The sequence below is a fragment of the Staurois parvus genome, unplaced genomic scaffold (genome assembly GCF_062004578.1).
Source record: "Staurois parvus isolate SC_StPar_1 unplaced genomic scaffold, SC_StPar_1.0 ptg000177l, whole genome shotgun sequence".
In the NCBI taxonomy this organism is placed as follows: domain Eukaryota; kingdom Metazoa; phylum Chordata; class Amphibia; order Anura; family Ranidae; genus Staurois; species Staurois parvus.
In genome coordinates, this window is record NW_028317973.1 from 2,144,192 (window position 1) to 2,167,592 (window position 23,401).

The 23,401-nt window shown below is 38.0% G+C and overlaps 1 protein-coding gene across 1 annotated transcript in view; it reads right to left on the minus strand.

Moving 5' to 3' along the window:
- Positions 1 to 744: 744 nt before the first annotated feature.
- Positions 745 to 23,401, minus strand: part of CHST3 (carbohydrate sulfotransferase 3) — a 173,101-nt gene continuing 150,444 nt past the window's right edge. The window contains exons 4-5 of the mRNA XM_089677093.1: positions 21,558 to 21,792; positions 745 to 9,320 (exon numbers count right to left, since the gene is read on the minus strand). Of these exons, the coding sequence (XP_089533219.1) occupies positions 8,066 to 9,320; positions 21,558 to 21,694 (1,392 nt within the window). The 5' untranslated portion in view covers positions 21,695 to 21,792 and the 3' untranslated portion in view covers positions 745 to 8,065. The remainder of the gene's footprint in view (positions 9,321 to 21,557; positions 21,793 to 23,401) is intronic.

Genomic DNA, 23,401 nt, shown 5'->3' on the forward strand with positions numbered 1-23,401 from the left:
GTTAAATGAAAAATTTAAAAATACACTCCACCCTTTTAAAAAATAATTGAATACATTTTGTTTTTCTTTATGTTGAGCCTTGAACTATTCTTTACTCCTTATAATAGTCACGTTCTCATTTACCATCTTCTAGATGCCTTCTTGAAATTACACCATGCTTAAAGAGTACCTGTCAAACATACAAAACTGTACTTTAAACCAATACACTAGGAGTGATTTACTAAAGTATACATTTTCATTCATTTGTTTCCAGCATTTAGTCATGTGTAGATGCTCTTGTTTTTACTATTACCCAACAAGCATGTGTGAGAAGTGTGAAAAGTAGTCCTCTAGTAAATCAACCCCACTGAATGAAAAAATAATGTAATAAACACAGTCACACTTAGTGTACAGAGAATCCTTAGTAAGGCTGCAATTCATTGTCTAGCAGAAGCATGCATACCTTGTTCCTATATTATGTGAAATCAAATGGGACAAAACATTTCAGCTCTTAACATAGCTGAATACAGTACAATGAAGTCTAAAACACATCAAAACCAAAGGTCAGTATTGTAAATGAAAAAAATTAAATTTTCTACAAATTTTACTATATATATATATATATATATATATATATATATATATATCTTTCTCCAAAAGCATCTAATCCATTTATCTATGGTACAGATATTCTCTGGTCAGTCTAGCTAGAGTATAGCCCAAAAAGCATTGTGATGTAATATGTATATGAAACAGAAGAGTCCATTTAAATTCGCAAATTCAGCTTTATTTCAGTTTGTTTTTTATTTTTATTTTTTATTTTTTTTGCATTTTTGGTACAGCTCAAAATTCTTGCAAAATAAAATATCTTGTTCCCTCCCCTCTTTTATTAAAATAAATAAATAAAATTACTTGGAAATTGTAACAATAATTTTAATCTCTAACAACATCTCCTTTAAGACAGAATAAAAATGTAAAACAAAACTTAGATGTTCTAAGACACTGAAACCAAAGATAAAGAAATAAAGAATGAGAGAAACCGACAGATGGTCTGTAAGAAAATGGAGGTATTAGAATTGCACTTTATTTACCAAAAAAAAAACAAAACAATGAAATGTGTGACCATGATAAATTTAGTGCAAGTACTTGTCAGTTAATGTGGTCATGTGTCGCAAGCCACCCTCCCAACTGTCCCAGGTGACAATGAAGAATTGGTTAAAAGTGCACTCTGTCCTATTAACACACAAATTAATTGTAAGGTTTCTTTCAAGAATGTCTAGCTGCTTAGTAAAACTTTTCATAATATCTGCAAGCAAAAAGTGATTTCTCAAAAATGTCTATAATGAAAAATGCTTTGTAAAATACTTCATACTTATAGAACATTAATGGGTATTTTTTAAAGGAAATCGAAAAATAGAACAATGAACCTTTCACTTCAAATGAATAACTGGCAGGTCAATACTTTCACTTTTCATTGCCCTACTGAAAAAGTTTGTATTGTCTTAATTTATTATATATCTGAACAAATTAGGGCTATATAACTAGTGGAATTATAATGCATAATACTGAGCTTGTCAGATAATAATATGCAATGAAGCAACACATGGAAGCCGGTCATTTTAACCTGCCATTATCCCATTATTAGCAGTGCCATTATGCCATTATTAGCAGTAAAAGTAAAACTTCAGTCATTTTTTTTGTATAGAGAGAGGGGTAGAACTTGATTTGATAAATGTATACTGTATGTCTACATTAAGGAGGTTTTTTCCCAGCAATATGTACACAAGAAAGTGGAAGCAAGGGTTTGGTGCAGGGTGGGTTTGTCTTAAGCAACAAAGGCCTGAGAAGTGGTCCTTACACTTTTCCAATGGTTGAGGATGGGCTCAAAAATGGATTTATACTTCTCTTACATACTTCTCTTGCGGGTCACAGGAATACACTTAATTCTGCTTCCCTGTGACCCAGAATCAGCCAACAGCAGGCTAAAGCCTGCAGTCAGTTGCATTACAGACCTGATCCAGGCCCTGAACATATTGTTGGGATACAACCAGCAGCCTGATTGACTGCTGGCTCCAGCTCTCAGCACTTGACTTAGAGCCAAAGCCAGCTGCACCCATCCAGTCACCAGCCTGGTGCCTTAGTGAGCGCTGGAGGGGCAGTCACCACTCTCTGCCCAAAACTGACTGAGAACTGATCAATCAGCGTTCATGTGATCGCTGAGATCTCAGGAGAACAGCTGCAGCATCAGACCAATGTTGCAGCTTGGAGGTAAGTATATTTGTTTTTGTTTTTTTAAACCCATACTTCTCCTTTAATCCTTCACTGAGCTAAATCACAGCATTCTATTCTTTTTTTGCATTATCTTTCCACATAAACAAGGCCCACAATGCACTGCTAATAAGTAATATTACAAAGTACATGTTGCATAGACATTTATGTATTTTAAATTAGTTATTGATGAAGTTCAGACATATAGCACCTTACTTTTTCAGTGGTGAAGTAATGAATAATGTCATGCAATCTGGTCATAATTTTCACATTAGAAATGTATAGTATATGCTGGAACCTCAGACCCCTCCGTCCTCCTACATTTAGGTTTTAGATTCAGGTGAATGCTGATAAAGCTAGAGTTGTGTAGATATAGAATAGAGTGAAGGTACTACTGCTCTAATGTCAACAGCTTTATAAATACTGAGAGCGGAAACCAAAAGATTAAAGCTTCAAGAACAGCAGATTTTTATGTAGGCATACAATAAATAAAAAGGATGCATATATAACATGTTAAAACATTCATTCTTCATAAAACTTTCCAATTTCCTTACCAAAATATTTACATTACATTTCCTGTTTTATCAGACTTGTCACTCCTACTAAAATCTGATTTGATATTTTGAACTCACCAAATACAGACCTGATTCCCATGCTTAGCGCCATGTATGCTCTACATGAAGGAAATGCGAGGAGTAAAAGGATGAAGGTATTAATGTGTTTTATGGGTTTGAGTAAATATATTATCTTTTCCAGAATGGATTGTGCTTTTTAGTACTATTGTACCTCAACCTGTCAAAGTTTACAAAATTGCTGATTACAATGGAAAATGAAAACACATTTTTAAAAATTGCTTGGCTTATCTTCAGGCTTAATCAAAAAGCAGCAAGCAAAATAGATATCTTGTTGGAGGGCCTTTTTACTTCATATAGCTATTGCTACATACTTGACTAACAAGCCGTGCACAAAAGTAGGGGGCCTGGATTTGGATTTCCCATGTGGCTTCACAAAAAAAAGTTTTATTAAACAAGTAAATGAAGAACAGACTATAAAAAGTCTATCTTCTAAACCAGGGGTCTTCAAACTTTTTAAACAAAGGGCCAGTTTACTGTCCTTCAGGATTTAGGGAGGCCGGACTGTGGCCAGTGTGAGTCGAAAATGTCTTGGCATCAGTTACAGTAAACACTGCCCCATCATTCATTTTAGCAGGAGGAATAGTGCCCCAATAATGCTGTCAGTGGGAGGAATGGCGCCTCATCACCGGTGTCAGTTGGAGGAATAGTGTCCAAGGGCTGGGTAGAGTCAAGCAAGGGGCCCCATCTGGCCCCCGGGATGTAGTTTGGAGAGCACTGTTCTAAACCAAAGCTAAAATGAATTAAAATAGATGCATAATGCCATCTCAACTGGCAGCCATCAACAGTTAACTTTCATTCTGAGACATACATATGTCTGTTGGTTACTTTAACACAGAAACCACTATGTTGTCATAGGCATAAAAAGCCATTAGAATAAACAGTAATTAGTAATTATTAGACACAGAAAAAGCATACGATAAATGGTTGCTACATTTAAGCCTGGATTTCTGATGTATTTTTTAAAAATGCATGGCATTTTAATGCTTGTGTTTGTAGAGTAAAGAGCTAAAGGGTGCTGGATCTGAATCATCCAGTTATTGCTGCAAATTAGTGTAGGAGAAAGTGGTTACCGAGAGCGGCTCCAAATATCATCTCTCCAACATAAATGTAAAGAGAAATTTATAGGTTGTCCCTACTTGTCCGGGTTTTTTAAGGACACACCATTAGTGTAATGTACAGAGTGTAACACCTATGCGATGAATGTTAGAACTATGCTGTAACAGTATGATCTTGACAAAATTATACACGAAGAAAAGACAAGGTTCAGATTTGCACCTTAACGCTTAGTAATTCATGGAAACAGAACTGCGCTGTGCTACCTCTGTCCTTATTCAGAGCTGTAAAGGTCTTAAGGGACGTCTTGGTATCAGGAATACACAGAGGGCATTATAGTGCCCTTGAGGAGTCAAACACAGTGAAAACTATCTTGATGGTAAATTTATGGCATGTACAGAAGTGTGAACCTGAATGAAGCAATGTATATACAGGCCTCTCTCTTAATCAGGGGCATGCTCACTGCCAGGAATGACCTCAGCAAGGCTTGCTGGGAAAGAACATAAAGAGACATTTATCAGGGAAGTTATCAAAATAGCTTCCAAGCTTCACCAGAAAGGAAATGTGCATTATATGCAATGGGGTGGGGTTTAAAAAGAAATTACCTATCTGTACTCTTAACTATCTGATCCGCATATCTGACTTCCAGTAGTTCTATTCTGTGTATAACCAATCCCCATCACTCTAATGTAGATTTTAAAGCTGTTTGTTTACATTCAAAATTTCAGAATATACATACAAAAAACTTGGAATTGTATTTTTTGGGCCAACTGTCCCTTGTAGTAGGAATGCCTGTTACTTGAATTATCTTGTTCCCATCATATCCCCATCTTTGTCACTCATTCACCCATTCCTGCCTTTTCTTTTAACTTACAGTCCCCAAACAATTAATACATCAGCAATAGTGTACAGGTTTACCGAAACGTATTTTAAAAATACAACGCTATGAACCAATGATCATCTTTCCACTGTTCTGTATTTTCCTAAAGAAAAGCTGGGAACCCCAAATCATATACCTTTACACTTTTTATATTCTGTATTTCACTCTACATTATAAATCTATTCTCACTGGATGTTAAATTATATAACATCTTTATAGCACATTTACTAAATTAAGCCATTTTTATCTAATAGCCAAAACACTGAATCAGCTGTCCACTTAGTCACATGAAAATGCAATGACAGAACATTTTTGTCTTTTCTCCTCTATTTAGCCAGATGCAATAAAGCAGATCAGCTTTTGTCTACATTTTAGATTAAGAATTTTCAAAAACAGAATATTAAAGTATCCAAAAGAAAAATTGTGCCTCTTACCTACTCTGCCATACTACACTTGGAGAAAGATAACTATATATGAGAGTTGATTAGATCTAATCAAGTACCATAATCCCTTAAAGCGGTAGCAAACAAGAAAAAATGGGTCCCCTGGAGGTTTATGCCATAATGTGCTAGTATGCACCACATACTAGCACATTATGACATACTTATCTTTCAAACAAAGCCTTACAGCAGCGCACTGTCACCGCTATCTGGGCTTCCATCTTCCCACAGACTTCCTTCGGAGTTTGCGTATTTTGGCTGTTTGAATGCGATAATATTACTCCTGCACGTGTATGCAGGAGCCAGGGCATGCTGCTCTGCATTCCACTGCATACTGTGTGCCCTGAATGCTGACCATCTCTGTGCATGCACAATTAGGAAATATTCATTGTAGTCATGGCAAGGGGTGGGGGGATCTATTTTACTGTTTTTTTTTGTTATCATTAACAAATTAATTAGTAACACAAAATAATACTCTGCTCTATTCTAAAAGGAGCAGTAATGGAAGGTGGGTAGGGGGTGGAACCAAGGGACAGTGCTCAAAGGTGGGTGGGGAGATAGGGGTAGAGAGAAGAAGTGACTAAGAAGGGGGAGCTCCTCAACCTATTCTCTGAGAAAAAATCCCTGATTGTAGGTACAGGTAAGCCTGACTGTAAGCTTACTTGTAGGTACAAGTTAAGATAGAGAGTTTACTACCAGTTTAATCAGTTAACCAGGCAACCAAAAGGACAGAAATTGGACTTTCACGGTACCACCCCAATTATGCTCAAATATAACTGTCAATCTTTAAAATGATCAAAGTGTTTATTATTACTTATCACAAACCTATAACGCTAGTGTACATGGAGCCTAAAAGATTTTTTTAGGATACCTGGATATTTGAGGAAAATACAGAAATTTATTGCACATTACATGGTTGTACCTGATTGATGTAAGTGTTTGCATACATAATATTTGTATTGTTTTGACATGTTGAGAACTATCCTCACTCTTCTGGTTACATATTTGTAACACTGGATATATTTGTATAACAGTAAAATCTTGTAGAGTTATTCCATGCAATGGAACAAGAAGCAATGGCTATGTGGAAAGTACCTTTTATACTGAGAAACTCCTTGCCAAACAAGCCTTTCTCTGGCTACCTGCTTTTGATGGAAAGTACACTATACATTGTCCAAGAAAATACTGAGAAAACAGAGGCTGTTTTTGACAAAGTGTCCCCTTTTTTATAGTGTATCTATTATTTATTAGAACAAATATGTGTTAAACTTAGTGGAGATTCCAGCTAAGGAAACATGAACAATTAGCGCTGATTTTTGTGTCTATCGCTTTTTAAAAACAAGGTTTGCCATGCTGAATACGGCACAACATGTTTTTGCCAGATCTGACTCATATTTAGAACAAGTGCACCTTTAACCAACTCATTCAATAGTTACTTAAATTTTACAAACCCCAATATTTTAATTGTGAATGCTTAATTGAATCCTTAATCTACACATTTATTCACATACAACCAAATGGAGGGACAAGAAAAAAGACTGCAATCATGGGTCCTCAGTTCTTGATGGAACTGAATGTCAAATACATTGTAGTATGTTTGTGGTCACTGGAACAGGTAAGACAATAGTATGTAATGTAAAACATTTATGCTACCAGAAAGAAAACCCTTGGCTTTGGCTCCTTTCCTTTGTCTGGTCCTGTAGTACCCACTGCAACATGTGTTGACCCAAGTTGGTATGCCGGTGGTGTACTAGTATGAAGACCTTAATGAGCCTAATATAACAAAAACCTCCTTCATAAAATAATTAAATTATAATTTAATCACCGTATTGAACTAACTATAAATGCTTGGACAAGACCAGCTGCCCTCTGCCCTGTGCTCTAAGCAGTCCTATTGAAAGGCATTCATTAACTCATTACAGACCTTAGGGAACAGAAGAGACAGGTGAGGGATCTGTATACACTTTATGGTGTGTTAGAATAAACCAGAGTGAGAAACAGGTGGTGCCAATTGACTTCCTCTGGTGCAAAGTATTATTTGTTTTCACATGCAGAACCTCTACTAATGTTGTATGTTAGAACTTCAAGGAAACAAGACACATAAAAAAGTACAGAAGCTAGGTGTGAAATTGCATTTGCTGAGAAAGCTGGCCTAAAGAAATTCATCTGTTATATTTTTCAAGTGCAGCTAAGTTCTGGGTGCATAAGTTCATTCACAATCAAATGCACTGCATTTATATGTCAGTATAACATCCAGGACACATCTACTAGAAATATTTCCAAAAGCTCTCTTCCCAAGTAAGGAGTTACCAAAAATCTATTTTTCCTTCAACCAAAAGGGCATTTTGAATAGTTGAAAGGTTGCTTGTATGTAAAGTTTAGATGATTGGGACATTCTGAAAAGCTGCTAAACATAGCAATTTTAGGTCTGCAGAGTCCTGGAACTCTTTGGGTGTGTTTCTTTAGTGCAGAAAAAAACCTTGGATTTAGCTTCACAGATTGGCCTGCTCTGGGGACAGAAAAAGAAATCTCTTCTTCCAGGCAGTTCTCTATACATCAGCAGGAATCATCCACTGCTAAAGCCAATCCAGAAAATCAGCCTTCAGCATCTTCCCCTGATATTGCATTAAGAAAGAAAAGCTTCTTAATTTAGGAAGCAATTCACAAAAAATGCACACAGGCTTTTAGATGGCACATAGCGGCTCAGCAGGTGCAAATTGCCCCCCCCTCCCATCTGCCCCCCTCAGTTTCAAGCACTAAGTTCAATGGCAGTTTATTCCCAACATTTAAATAAGTTAAATAGGAGTATATTACGTTACCCAAAAGTTAACCCTGTCTTCAAGCAAACTGATAGATCTGTTTGTAAGTGTCTTTAGGTCACTTGCCAATTTGTAGCCAAACAACCTCATAGCAGGTTCACAGACTTCCTGTACTACCTGGGCTAATTTGAAAGGTATGCTGAAACGCCACTTTTCAAACTGTTCTGAGGAGTTCTTTTGGGTGGAATATACGCCACTATGGCCATGGGAAGCTTGTGTGTTTTTGATAATCCATTCTTCCACTTGTGGTGTAAGTGTGATTTCAGCAAACTTGTACATTTCTTTGGCCTTTTGAAGAGGAAATCTTGCTATATCTTCATATCGTATCAGCATATACCGTCCTCGAAGCCACTTGGGTTGTCTCAAGCCTAGTTCTGCAGATAAACGAATGTTATCACAATTACCCTTCAGTTTTAGAACTTCATCTTCAGGTATGGGGGAAGCTCCTTCCAAAGCCCATTTTTTCCATGATTCATACTTTCCAGAGAAAGCTACCATGCGTGATGCCAAAACAGCTCTGGGGTCACGCACAAGTTGTATAATTCGCATATCAAGACGAGGATCTTCTACAAGAGTTTTCAGGAATGCCAACTGTCTAATTCGTACTGCTTTAATAGCCACATGATCTTTATTCAAGCATGACTCCATTGCCAGTGTCATATTTAGGGGTCCACACCGGCGATTCTTACAATGGTATTTCTCCGAGGCTTTTTTAACAAACGGGGTGCACACTGGATCTTCACATAAGGACTTGCTTGAGCCCCTACGGAACATAAACCTAGTAAGATGGTGTTCAGGAGTTGGGGAGATAAAGTTCTCTAAGGTGTAAAGATCACACAAAAGAAGCTGATGAAGAACATCCCTGTACACAATTGCTGAACCTACTGCATTGGCTCCCATGGATTCAAATGTCACGGTTCTTTCAATATGCCACAGAGGTTCAAACAAATAAAATATATCGCCTTGCTGGTTAAAGAACTCGCCCACAAAAGATGAACCAGTGCGTGTGGTGGCCATCAGAAGTATATGTTTTCGAGTAGTTTTTGGAACGTCAGAAAGAAATGTGTTGCTTCCTCCAAACTGTAAAGTGACATTTGCCAAACGTTTCCTGAACTGAAAGAAGGCAGAGTCCAGTTGACTTAGTGATATCAATGAGCCATTCTCTGCATAGACGATATTGGAATCTGTGCTGTTTATCTCAAAAATGTTCTGTGGCATCTGCTTCAGGTTAAGTTTGTCTGACACTCTGTAAATCAAAAAGAGAAATCATAGTTATTAGCACAGAATCTTACTGTTTTTATAATCCTTATCAATTGGGTGCAACTATTGTCTTCTAGATATGAAATTGAAAATGTTTAAGAAGCCTTCTTTCTTTATATTTAAACATGCACTGGATGCAGAAGAACATCCGATACAGTTGTTATTGAGGCAGGCTTCCATCTGAGCTCAAAACATGAGAAGGAACCGATGTATTGTGCGTAATTAGCGAGTTAGTGGCAAAACACTGCATGCTATTCTTGGGGCTTCAACACCATTACCATTACATTGTGTATACTCAGTTCAGTATCGTTTATCAGGCAAGATATTTTAGGGGAGTTTGGCAGAGGTCAGTCTGAACAGGGCCTTAAAGTACATATTACTCTATTCAAATCAGATAATGACAATCCTCTATATATGTATGGCAGTACTAGGGCTTTGGATGTCATACCAAATCTGGGCTCCACCTGTGTGAGCTGAGCCAGAGACTTTAATATTGTGTCTGTATAGGTTTACACAGGGTACTCAGTTTACATTCAAAAGTTCAAAGACAAACTGACAGATTAATTGGTTTCTGCCCATGACACTATGTATGATTTTGTGCACCTGGGATAGCAAATAACCTGAAAGCTCCACTATGAGGGACTGATATAATTAATAAAATGTTTGACTGCATATGTTGGTACTTAAAATACATCTACAACTTTTATTTTTTTCTACATAATTTAGCAAGCATATGTCATGGTTTCTTGTCATTTGGAATCCTTATATACAAAAGAAATAATTTAATTAAAACTAGCGGGAACATTGCTAACTGTAAATTGACAGAAGATATGAAAAAACATAAGTGAAAAAAATATGCAGAATGCTTAAGGCTGAACTCCAGGAATACAGTATATAAAAGACACACTATAATGCAATTATGTATCCATTCATGAATAATTTCATTTATATTTTATTAAAAATTGCGTAACTGAATTTGATTTAAAATCAGCCTTTTGCAATCCCTTGTACAGCAGCATTCAGTCTTGGAAAGGTAGAGGCAGGGTTAGGAGCCAATCAGTGCAAATTTGATGACACGTTATCTATGTTGTCCAGACGAATGTGCACAGTGAGCAGAGAGATAACCTCATCAGTCTGCTGCTGCTTTTTTCAATCTAGTCAGCAGTCTGGGTGTAGGGAGATAAAACTATTGAAATGCAAATCCTTTGACATAAAAAGCTGTTACAGTATATGCATTTTATTTGTGTTTGTTAGCTGTTTGCCTGGAAATCAGCTTTACAGTATAAAACAAAATGTAAATTAAAAACTTTTTGGTTGGGTCTTTCTGAGAGGACCCTGAAAAACATAAGTGAGAAATGAGTTAGATTACTTCTGACATCAGAGCTTGTATGAGCAACAGCTTTTTGTTTTTGACTTGTGCTCAGAGCATTAGAGCTGCACTTCAGGAAAATGTAAAAATCCAACTGCCAATCGCCAAATACTTACCTTATTCCTCACGCCAGCAGGCTCCCTCCAGTGTTTTGACAGGTCCCCCTCATCTGGCTCCACTCACACTCCAGCCTCCTAAATGTTTAAAGTCCCTGTGTTGTATGTGATGACCCTAAGGCTCTGCCGACAGACTGGAGGAGAACACTAGAGCCAGCTGGAGTAAGGCATCCAATCTGCTAGACATATAGTACAATTAACCCTTGCACTGCAGGGGAGCTCTACAAGGGTGGATTTTGTAAAAAATCCTGGAGTTGGGCTTTAAATCAGACCTCAATACATAATGATCTAGAGAAATAAACATCAATAATACAAAGGCCGAAATACTTACGTTTCTGGAAATAAATGCCACTCTAGGCTCTCTTTAGCACTGGCCACATGTGTAAAGGCCAAGGCACTAGTCATATGCCTTCTCCTGCAGCAGGATCACATGACCAATTGCCCAGACATTCAATATATGGCAAGCACTAAAGGGAATCTGGAGAACACATGTGAAAATAGGTACATTCAAGCATATCAGTAGGTCATAAAAATATGATTTAGTACAGAAATTCTATACTGGTAGGTGGGTAGAGGATGAATAAGTAACTACTGCACCCCTGCTTTTTTCTGGACTTCAGGAGTCCCATCTAGAGCACATTTATTTCTGGACTACTCAGTGTGCTCTATACAAACATTATTTGTAGTTCTGGATGAACAACTAATTTAATGGAATTAGAGTTGGCGCCCCATTCCACGTTTCCACCACTTTCCCATCCTGGTCCAAACATTTCCAAAGACAGAAAAGATTGGCATACAATTTCAGCACCTGGCAATGAAATTCCAAATGGAAGCAGGCAGTATGTTATGACTGCTTAGAGCTAAATGACTGATATTTAGTGAGTATCACACATCAATGTCTAGAAACATTCAAGACCTCTCCTCACCAGTTTGAAGATTCAAAGTCTCAGCATGAGTGACATTCGGTCATACACAGTTGCATAGGTCACAAAAAAACACAAGTCCATCCACGTCATCCCACAGAGGAAAAAAAAGAAAAATCACACACACAAATAGAAAACTTCCAAATACACAATCCTATACCCACAGTTGATCCTCAAAAAAGCATGATCCAATTCGCTCCAGCAGGGGAAAAAAAGTCCTTTCTGATCTCCTAAGAGGCAATCTAATCTTCACCTGCACCTTACCTGCATGCAATTCCTGCCTGTTTTAAAAGGAGAAGTGTGGGAACTTAAAAAAACAAAAAACAAACCTACGTAACTCACCTAGATGGCTGCAGCAACTCTTTGTCTATATCGAGTGATCAAAGACAGCTGATTGCTCAGTTCTCGGGTTTATTCTGAGCATAGAGCAGTGAATAACAGTCGCCTTTCAGTGCTCAGAGTGGACTTGAGAACTGACAGTCACTGTTCTGTGATCAGAGAAGACCTGAGAACTGAGCAATCAGTGATCTTCGATCGAGGGACAGCTGCAGCATCGCATTGATCAAGGTGAGTATGCATGTTTGTGTTTTTAAATCAACACGCTTCTCTTTCAAAATGCCCCCTGTACTACTTCCGCTAGAATGACATCATCATCAATCATCATCACCAGCCCTAATAGGCACAAGTATGCCTTCAAAAGATGTCAATAGCTTGGGTTTACTTTACATATGGATCACTAGCAGTTTAACAGCTGAAAGAAAATCATAAGGATTTTATCAAATGTACTTATATAAAAACAAGAAATCACAAATAAACAAGCTAGTTATGCCTAGTGAGATTTTTGCTGTTGTTATGGTACGATCAAAACATGGCATCTATGTACAGTGGGGATCGAACGTTTGGGCACCTCAGCTAAAAATTTGTAATAATGTGCATAAAGAAGCCAAGGAAAGATGGAAAAATCCCCAAAAGGCATCAAATTACAGATTAGACATTCTTATAATATGTCAACAAAAGTTAGATTTTATTTCCATCATTTACACTTTCAAAATAACAGAAAACAAAAAAATGGTGTCTGCAAAAGTTTGGCCACCCTGCAGAATTTATAGCATGCACTGCCCCCTTTGCAAAGCTGAGACCTGCCAGTGTCATGGATTGTTCTCAATCATCGTCTGGGAAGACCAGATGATGTCAATCTCAAAGGTTTTAAATGCCCCGACTCATCTGACCTTGCCCCAACAATCAGCACCATGGGTTCTTCTAAGCAGTTGTCTAGAAAACTGAAACTGAAAATAGTTGACGCTCACAAAGCTGGAGAAGGCTATAAGAAGATAGCAAAGCGTTTTCAGATGTCAATATCCTCTGTTCGGAATGTAATTAAGAAATGCCAGTCATCAGGAACAGTGGAAGTTAAAGCAAGATCTGGAAGACCAAGAAAAATATCAGACAGAACAGCTCGCAGGATTGTGAGAACAACAATTCAAAACGCATGTTTGACTGCACGATCCCTCCAGAAAGATCTGGCAGACACTGGAGTTGTGGTACACTATTCCACTATAAAGAGATACTTGTACAAATATGGTCTTCATGGAAGAGTCATCAGAAGAAAACCTCTTCTACGTCCTCACCACAAAAATCATCGTTTGAACTTGTAAATGAACATATAGCAAGCCTGATGCATTTTGGAAACAAGTTCTGTGGACTGATGAGGTTAAAATTTAACTTTTTGGCCGGAATGAGCAAAGGTACGTTTGGAGAAGAAGGGGCACAGAATTTAATGAAAAGAACCTCTGTCCAACTGTTAAGCATGGGGTTGGATCAATCATGCTTTGGGGTTGTGTTGCATCCAGTGGCACAGGGAACATCTCACGAGTAGAAGGAAAAATGGATTCAATAAAATTTCAGCAAATTTTGGATGGTAACTTGATGCCATCTGTGAAAAAGCTGAAGTTAAAGAGAGGATGGCTTATACAAATGGATAATGATCCTAAACACACCTCGAAATCCACAGGGGATTACATCAAGAGGCGTAAACTGAAGGTTTTGCCATGGCCTTCACAATCTCCTGACCTCAACATAATTGAAAATCTATGGATAGACCTTAAAAGAGCAGTGCGTTACAGACAGCCCAGAAATCTCAAAGAACTGGAAGACTTTTGTAAGGAAGAATGGGCAAAGATACCTCAAACAAGAATTGAAAGACTCTTGGCTGGCTACAAAAAGCGTTTACAAGCTGTGATACTTGCCAAAGGGGGCAGTACAAGACATTAACTCTGCAGGGTGCCCAAACTTTTGCAGTCGCCATTTTTTTGTTTTCTGTTATTTTGAAAGTGTAAATGATGGAAATAAAATCTAACTTTTGTTGACATATTATAAGAATGTCTAATCTGTAATTTGATGCCTTTTGGAGATTTTTCCATCTTTCCTTGGCTTCTTTATGCACATTAATACAAATGTTTAGCTGGGGTGCCCAAACTTTCGATCCCCACTGTATACTTAGTAATAATGTTACCTAGGGGTCTGTTGATAAAAACGTTTGCTGTGTCTCAGCATTTGCACAGCTGTTCTGAATAATATATGTAATGTGTTGAAAAAGGTTTATTTCCTTAATATCGTCGTCAATATCTAGTGACATTAATGGGGCATTTTCCTGAAAAGCCTCAATCAAGACAATACCACCTTATGGCCACTAGATGGAGCTGGCAATCATAGAAAATAAACATATTAGACACATTATAGAGATTGTTCAGGATGTCTGAGACACATTTTTTATATAGTTAGACTCCGAAATGGTCACCTGACATGTAAAACAGATTTCCCAATTTGATTTCAGGTTAAATAATTCAGACAACCCTTTTTTATTTTATTATTTTATAATCAGAGATCCAGTACCCCCAGTTCATTTAGTTTCCATACTTCCAAAGGCTCCAAAGGCCATGCTTCAGATTAAAATGGGCAATGTGTCAGTTCATCTAGTAAAGTTTAACATTCAGAGAATGACCATAGCATGAATCAATGTGTAATTACATAATAAGATGGGTGATGTGTGCAGTTATTCATAAAAACGATATACTAATCAGTAGCTGAATATTTTCTTGTATTTCTATGCAACATAATTGTAGCTGACAGTGAGTCACATCTAGCCAGAAGAACAAAGTACTCCTGTTCAGTCCCTTACATTCACTGAGCTATCCTGAGCTAAACTGGAAAAACATTTTCCTTGCATCTGTAGGGGCTGATCTTTCATCATCTCTAGGACATATATGCCATAACAAGTCACATCTTTCACAGAGAATAGATCTGGGACAGTTACAAGCAAAAGCACTACTTACACTACAATTAGTTAGGGTCCAAACACAAAGGCTTTTGTAGCATTTCCCCTAAATGACAGTAAACACATGGTGATTGTATGCATCTATTCTAATGCATTCATTTATTTATGTTTACTTCCTTTAGCACAAGCAGAAAGGAATTTTTAAAAGCTTTTCAGTGCATATCCAAAAAACGCAGGATATGCAAAGAATACAAGAAGTAATAACTGAACCATCCAAACAGCTAACTTTATTTTGCCATGTACACCACTGACATACACCTACGCTAAGTGCTTTTGTGTACATTTGTGCATCTGAATGTTCATTTTCACTTTCTTGTAGGATCCACCGAAAGCAACACTAGACGTTCATTAAAAAAAACTCAAAAAAGTATCTTCTATTGCACTCAGTCACCTCTAAATCTCCAAATTCTTTTTTTTGGCTACTGTAAGCCAAGCTATTATTATTATTATTATTATTATACAGTATTTATATAGCGCCAAAAGTTTGCTGAGCGCTGTACATTATAATGGGAGATAGTACATGAGAGAGTACAGTAACAATACAATGCGATACACGAAGGGTTCGAGGGCCCTGCTCCTTGGAGCTTACAATCTAAGAGGGAGGAGAGAGTGGTACAGGAGGAAATAGCTGTGGGGGATGGAGTGGTGGGAAGAGCGGAGGAGATCAGCAAATAGGTGACGGCTGGGTAGGCTTCTCTGAGGAGATGGGTTTTCAGGGTGCGCCTAAAGGTGAGGAGGGAAGGTGACAGTCTGACGGATTGGGGTAGTGAGTTCCAGAGGATTGGGGATGCCCTGGAGAAATCCTGGAGACGGGCATGGGAGGAGGAGACCAGGGAACTGGAGAGTAGGAGGTCTTGTGAAGAGCGGAGAGTGTGTTTTGGGTGGTAGATGGATATCAGGTCGGTGATGTAGTTTGGGGCAGTGTTATGGACAGCTTTGTATGTCAGTGTCAATATTTTGAATTTTATGCGTTGGGCAATCGGTAGCCAGTGGAGGGATTGGCAGAGGGGGGAGGTGGACATGGAGCAGTTGGTGAGGTGGATGAGTCTGGCCGCAGAATTCAGGATAGATTGGAGCAGGGATAGCCTGTGTTGGGGTACTATAATATATACGATATAGTGTGTGCTAAATTTGCTCTCCATGGTCCCACTGTATGTAGGAACATAGCCAACCTTCTCTTGCTCGCTCCTGAGATGGACTAGAGGCTATGGGATTTGTAGTATGCAAAGAGCAGTGCACTTGACCACAACTAATACTCAGTAAGAAACAATTTTCTTGAAAAGGGTCATTAAGTAGTGGATGTGCATGAATTATTTTTGGAGAGCAAGGATATTGCTTACTGTCACTTTAAGTTCTTAAACAGGAATTCAGTTTAGCCTATAGAAAGGATCTACTATGCACACAATGGCACCCAAATATTATTATTATTATACAGTATTTATAAAGCGCCAATAGTTCGCTCAGCTCTGTACATTACAAAGGGGGACAGAACATGTGACAGAACAATACCAATACAATGCAAAACATGAGGGGATTGAGGGCCCTGCTCTTTCAAGCTTACAATCTACGAAATATGCTGTAGCTCAGAGCAAACCAGCTGCACCCTTACATATATTAAGTGAATGGTGAAGGATCCATTTACCTATTGACTTACAAATGGCAGTGTAAATTATCCCTTGTAAGTGTATAGTAACCTTTGGTGTTCAATTACACTTTTTCTGAAGTGAACAAACAGCCTTTTAGTTTAAGAGAACTAATCAAACAGAATCTGAGTCCGGCTGCTCCAGGTTCTATTTGAACTAAGTAATGAAGGGCTGTCTGATGTTGGTTATGCATGTCACTGAATCCTACATCACACTTTAAATTCTGCATTTCTGCCTCTGTGTCCTATTACAAGTGCAGTTCAATTGTTACCCAGTATTGCTCCCCTACCGACCCCCAAGTGACTACTGTTTAACCAGGCCTGATGAAGAAATATTGCCCTCGAAATCTGTTGGTCTACTTATTCTTAAAAAAAAAAAAATCTCTAGTCCCATGTTCCCCTTTGGTGGTTTAGTGCCTGAACTATGTTTTAACTTGATACAAAAGTTATACCCCCTTCTAATCTCAGATGAGGTCCAGCTCACTTCAAAGTGAACACAAACAAAAAACAGCTGTGAAGAACAGGCTGTGTTAAGACGGTAATAAAGTATACTCATGCAGAGTAGCGCTGTAAAGATCAATATACTATACTAAAATTATACCTTGCAATAGTGGAGAGACGCAGAAAAATTTGTTATAAAAGTCAGAGTTAAAACAAGCAGTCTGGACTACAATGTCTAAGAATGCCAAATTTAAGTGAAAATAAATGGGTGAGCCCTTTTCTTGATTTTGGTATGTTCTGATTTACTTAGAACTGATTGGGGAAAAAAATTGACCCGACAATTTAACAAAAGAAGAGAAAGCTTCTCTTGGAAAATTAAGAAATGCCCCAAATTTAGTTACAAAGAAAAGCGACAAGGGGGGTAACGTGGTTCTAATGAATAGAGTTGATTATGAACAAGAGCTTCGAAGACAATTATGTGATTGAGTACTTAGAATAACTGTCAGAGAACCTTTTTTTCAAAAATTGTTGATTTATTAAACCACAAATTACTATGGGCCTTTATGGTGAATCATTGTGGTTTGTAACATCCCCACATTTTACGTGACACCCAAGATCCATAAGGATCATTTAAGACCACCAGGGAGGCCTATTTTTTCCAAAGGTCCATTGATCACAGATACTATATCTGTGATCAATGGACCTTTGGAAAAAATAGGTAAATACCTTGATGTTACGATCAAAGACATGGTCATTAGTTTACCATCTTATGGGCAAGATACGAGAGATTTGTTTTCTAAACTAGAAGGCATTGAGGTACCAGAAGGAACGTTGTTGGTAGGTGTTGACATGGAGTTGCTCTATACATCAATTCACCCATAAATGGGTATGAAAGTGGTAGCCTGGTTCCTGGAACTACATTACCCAGGAACAGGGGCGGACTGACCATTTGGAAACTCGGGCACTGCCGAGAGCCCGGGGTCAGTAAGGGGCCCCATGAGATGCCCCTGGTACCTTTTTCATAGGCTTTTTTGAGTTTGGGCAAGGACACGGGGCCCCATGATCCCCTATTGCCTGGGGGCCCCATGAGTTGTCAGTCCGCCCCTGCCCAGGAATGGAGCTTCAGAATGAATTTATTTTGGATCTCTTGGAGTTTATGCTTAATAACAATTTTTTTTTCAATTCCTAGGAGCAGATTACCAACAAATCTGTGCTACCTCAATGGGAGCCCCTCGGGCTCCGGCATATGCCTGCCTTCACTTGGGGCTGTGAGAACAAGAAAGAGTTTACAGTATCTCAATGTAGCTCAGCCACCTTTTATAGTCAATGATATTCTGATACTTTGGAATGGATCAGAAGACAAACTTAAGGAGTTCTTGAAGGTACTAAATCATAATGATAGAAATATCAGACTGACATTCTGTTATGATTACAAGAAAATTTCTTTCCTAGATCTGTACGTGTCCTTTAAAGAAAATCAGCTAATCACCAAGATATTTGGAAAAGAGACCTCAACCAATGCTTTATTACATGTGGATACCCACCACCCTGAGTCTCTGAAGCAAGGCATACCTGTGGGTCAATTTCTACGAATACAAGAAACTGTACAGACATAACTCAATTTAAGCAAGAAGCAATACGCATGTACATGAGATTCAGAAAGTAGGGCTCTCCTTGTAGAACCTTGAGGAAAGCTAAATATAGAGCCCTAAAAACAGAAAGGAAAGATCTACTTACGGATGAAGATCAGGAAAATTTAAAGGAACAAGCAGGCCTTGTTAGGTTTATCACCAAATATGGTCAGCAATGTTGTGAAGTGAAAAATGCCTTATAAAAACATTGACATGTATTGACAGCGAATCCCACCATAGCTGACATAGTTGGAGATAGACCCCAAATGGTAGCACGCAGAACGTCTAACTTGAATGACTTACTAGTACATTCTGAATTCAAAAATAAACAATCAATAAGTTGCTGGCTAACAAGCATGTTTGATTTAACTTGCATGTAACTGTGCAGCTATTGACAGGTTTGTCCATTTGTCGAAGAAATTTGAATGCTTACCAGTGCAGACAAAACAAAGGTCTTTGAAATTAGAAGCTTTATAAACTGTTACACCAGTAAAGTTATCAACATGCTGGAATGTCCGTGTAAAAAAGTCTATATAGGAAAGACGAAAAGGCCTTTGAGCATCCACATTGGTGAACATTTAAGATACATTAAGAGTAAACCTAAAAAAACTGAAAAGGAAAGGAAAAATCACCTAGCGATACATTTCAAAGAAGTACATCAGGGCCAAACTGAAGGTCAAAAGTAAAAGGTATTTTCTCCTTAAACCTATCTTCTAGAGGAGATTTTGAAAAGGTCTTACTTCAAAAAGAAAAATATTGGATTTATACACTGGGGACACATACTCAAGGGGTTCAATACTGAGCTAAATATTAAAGTATTCCTTGATTAATTATTCAATTTATTTATTCTTGTTTGTCCTATTGATTATCCATCTGGAATAATCCTCTAAGAATGATAATTATTTTCTAATTGGAATTTTTAGACTAGATGTAAGATCCCTCTCCTAAGCTATGCCCTATGGGAAATATATTTATTGACATTTATACCACAGTCTTGTTTTTGTTTCTCTAAGCTGTAATGATGACATTTCAACATAGGAGGGTGTAGCAATAGTACTATTATGCATGTGATAGGGTGTTTAAACAAGCATACCATTGACCCCTCCTTGTTCTGACAAAGTCCACGGTGTATGGTGGACCAAATGCATCAACCTAGTGATATAATGGTGTCTGGAAATGAAGTCTGCAAGTGTACCTAAGCCTGATTGAATATGGCTGGATTGGAGCCGCGTGCACAGCACTTTGGACACTGGGAAACCAGGATAGTCTCACTTACACGGAAGGTATTATACAAGTGGTGATTAGACCACAAATACAAGGAAAAACCAACAGCTTCACTTGCCAGTGACATAGGAAGAACCCCTGAGAGATCGAACATTGTCTTGATCCAACAAGAAGTTGCAGTAAGTGTTTGATATACTCCCGTTGAGTGATCTGCACTTCATTTTCAATCACGGCCACCACAGTTCCTCTCTCCTCTTACTGTTGGACTTCCCATATATATCACAGTGATGCTGGGCTGTTAATTCTCATTCTCTATGCTTATAATATATGGAAACTGGACTAACACTAGCTCCATACAAGCTTGCTCATTAAACCGCTTTTTATTTACACTGAGTGATGGGATGTGGACATACTTTGCAGGCTAGCTGCTACAGCCGAATTAATGATTATCCTCACATCTGCTTATGCCTCACTATTGAGTCTATTAAGCTTTGGTGCTGCTTGTGCTTGCTCCATGCTAACCTATTTAAGCCACACATACTTGCTCCTTTTTCCTGACAACCAGACATACAGAGTTTACACCGATATTGTTTGGAGACTCTCAACTCATGGCTAATTAATGCTCTTAATTGTTCTTCTCCTTGGACAGTATTGGTGTTCTCCATTATGACTTACTCCATACTGATTATATATTCAATAATTCGTTCATGGTTTAGATACCTTCATTAGATTAGTTATACTCCACTTTTATTAGTTAGCATGTGCATGCAGTAGTTTTGCCTTCAGTATTATTCTGGTTGTAATGGAATGCTGGTGTTTCAGACTCGGTAACATTTATTTGTGCGCTCATGGCCCTCTCATGCTGCTTTGATTTATGCCACTGATCATATGCAGACATTGTAGTGCACACTGCTTGTTTTAACTCTGACTAATTTTTTCTGTCTGTCCACTATTGCAAGGTATAATTTTTTGTATGAGTTGAAATAAAGTTTTGTATGTAGATCTTTAGAGCGTTACTCTGTGTGGGTATACTTTATTACCGTCTTAACACAGACTGTTCTTCACAGCTGTTTTTTGTTTGTGTATATTCTTTTTGGTTCTAACCCACATCTGTATTTAGGATGAGACAGAGAGCAGCTATTTAGGCTATCCTGCCTGATTTTGTGGCTTATTTTCTGTACTCAGTCACCTCAAAGTGAACCCTATGGACAGCGTGTCAACAATATCGATGGGCTGATGCAAGTGGACAGGGCATCGCCATTTTCAAAAAAGTATTTAAACTTCAGCTTTGCTCAGTTTTAGTCTATTGTTCTGCCTTGTAATTATGTACAAGTCTTTATGTTTGCCTTTCATATATAGAATACATAAATAAAACTGTTTCTTCATCATAACAACAAACTCAAATCTAAATGTATAAACACAATAAAATGTCAGTTTAATATTGGAACTCTAGTAGTTCTAGAACTGTCCCTATATGAGGCCCAACATAATTCTATTATATTAATTTATATTTGTGTACCTAAACAGTTTTTCAATGTCTTACTTTGAGATGATCTTGTTTTCCTTCTCAATGATGACCAGCACCACCACAAGAGCCAGGAAGAGAGCATATTTGGCCTTCAGCCTGATGGTCCTCAGCAAATCTCTTAGGTCCATGGGCAGGTTTTGTATTCTATCCATGGTATAGAATTTTTCCAATGGATCCTTCCCTTTTTTCTTCTGGATGGAAAGATTTTCCTTAGCCCCTTCATTCAGAATGTTTCATCTCAGTGGTTTTTCTAAAAGAAAAAATAGCAATTGTGATTAATACATAAAGACAATGCAGGGTCTAAAAATTACAGATTCCCTTGCAACTTTTAATTACCAATCTATCTTTTGGATACATAGAATAGACAGGTTAGGTTGTTTGTTTTCCCATACATTTTTCTACCATACATACAGTACATTCATATGCTATACATTGTATACCTTACTGCATTGCTTTAGCTTCAGAATAACATTTTTTAAAGGCACTTTATATTATTTCACTCTATTTCACATTCTACATAATGCTGATTTTCAGTGCAGTTTGTACAATCTGAGTCAAACCATCTTCTTTTTTAAGCGGATTATAAAAAAATGAAACAGGTAGAATTCTAACAGAAGAAAACATATGCAGCACATAAAAACCAAATGATTAGGTTGACAAGTTTAGTCACTTAACTGCACACAGTCTTAAGCCTGTCATACATGCTTTGAAATGCAAGTCGTGAGTGGCCCTGCTGGCAACACCCAGCTTAACAAAAGTGTATTTTTCAATTGACTTTTGTGTAGGAAGCCAGGTGGAAAATTGGCACTTGAACAGTACTAATCAAATGAAGGCACGTGGTGTTCTGGCAGCTGCAAATGTTGGAATATGCATTTACAGTATATAGCACCAACAATTTACACCCTGTTCATTCACATTAGTCGCTGCCCTCAAGGAGCTTGTATTCTAGGATCCCTAGCTCACATACATACAAACACATACTAAGGCCAACTTAGACAATAGCCAAATAACCTTCCAGAAAATTTGCACAAGCACATACAAACTCAATGGAGGTAGGATCTGAACTGATGAATCTAGTGCTACAAGGCAGGAGTGCTAACCACTAAGCCACTGTGCTGCCCATACTGTCATCACCAATGGTCAAGTTGCCATACCTTTCTCCTAGTGTAATAAAATAGGTTGTTGGAGAAATTTATTAGTGAATAAGAGCTCTGCGGTGTCCATTGTGACAATGAAAATATCTCTATACACTGTGACATTTGGGGCACGGTGGCTAAGTGGTTAGCAACTCACCTAGCAGCACTATAGTCACTGTTTCAAATCCCAACCATGACACTACCTGCCTGGAGTTTGACTGTTCTCCATGTGCCTCTGTGGGTTCCCTCTCACACTCCAAAGACATGCTGGTAGGTTACTTTGCTCTTGTCTAAATTGGCCCTAGTATGTTTTAATGTGAGTTAGGGACCTTAGATTGTAAGTTCTTGAGGCCAGGGACGAATGTGAAATGTATTTGTACAGTGCTTCATTGACAGCACTATATAAGTGTCTGTAATAAATACAACTGGAAAAGTATAGGCACTTTATATAGAATAGCCAGGAAACAGAAGCAGCAGAGAAGACAAATAATAATTCAGTGCTTTAAAATTTCAGTTAAGCTGACAGCTTTGCATTAGCACCTTCCTGATTAGCATTACTGGGTAAAATGAATGTCATAGACAAAGTATGAGGCATCCCCACAGATAGGCAGAGACTATGGAAAGTGTGTAACTGGTGGACAGCCATAGGCTTTACTTTCATTATCATCATGCTCCATCCACTGTTAGCTCTGGAGAGAACATAGGAGTAGCAGGCTGAATAGA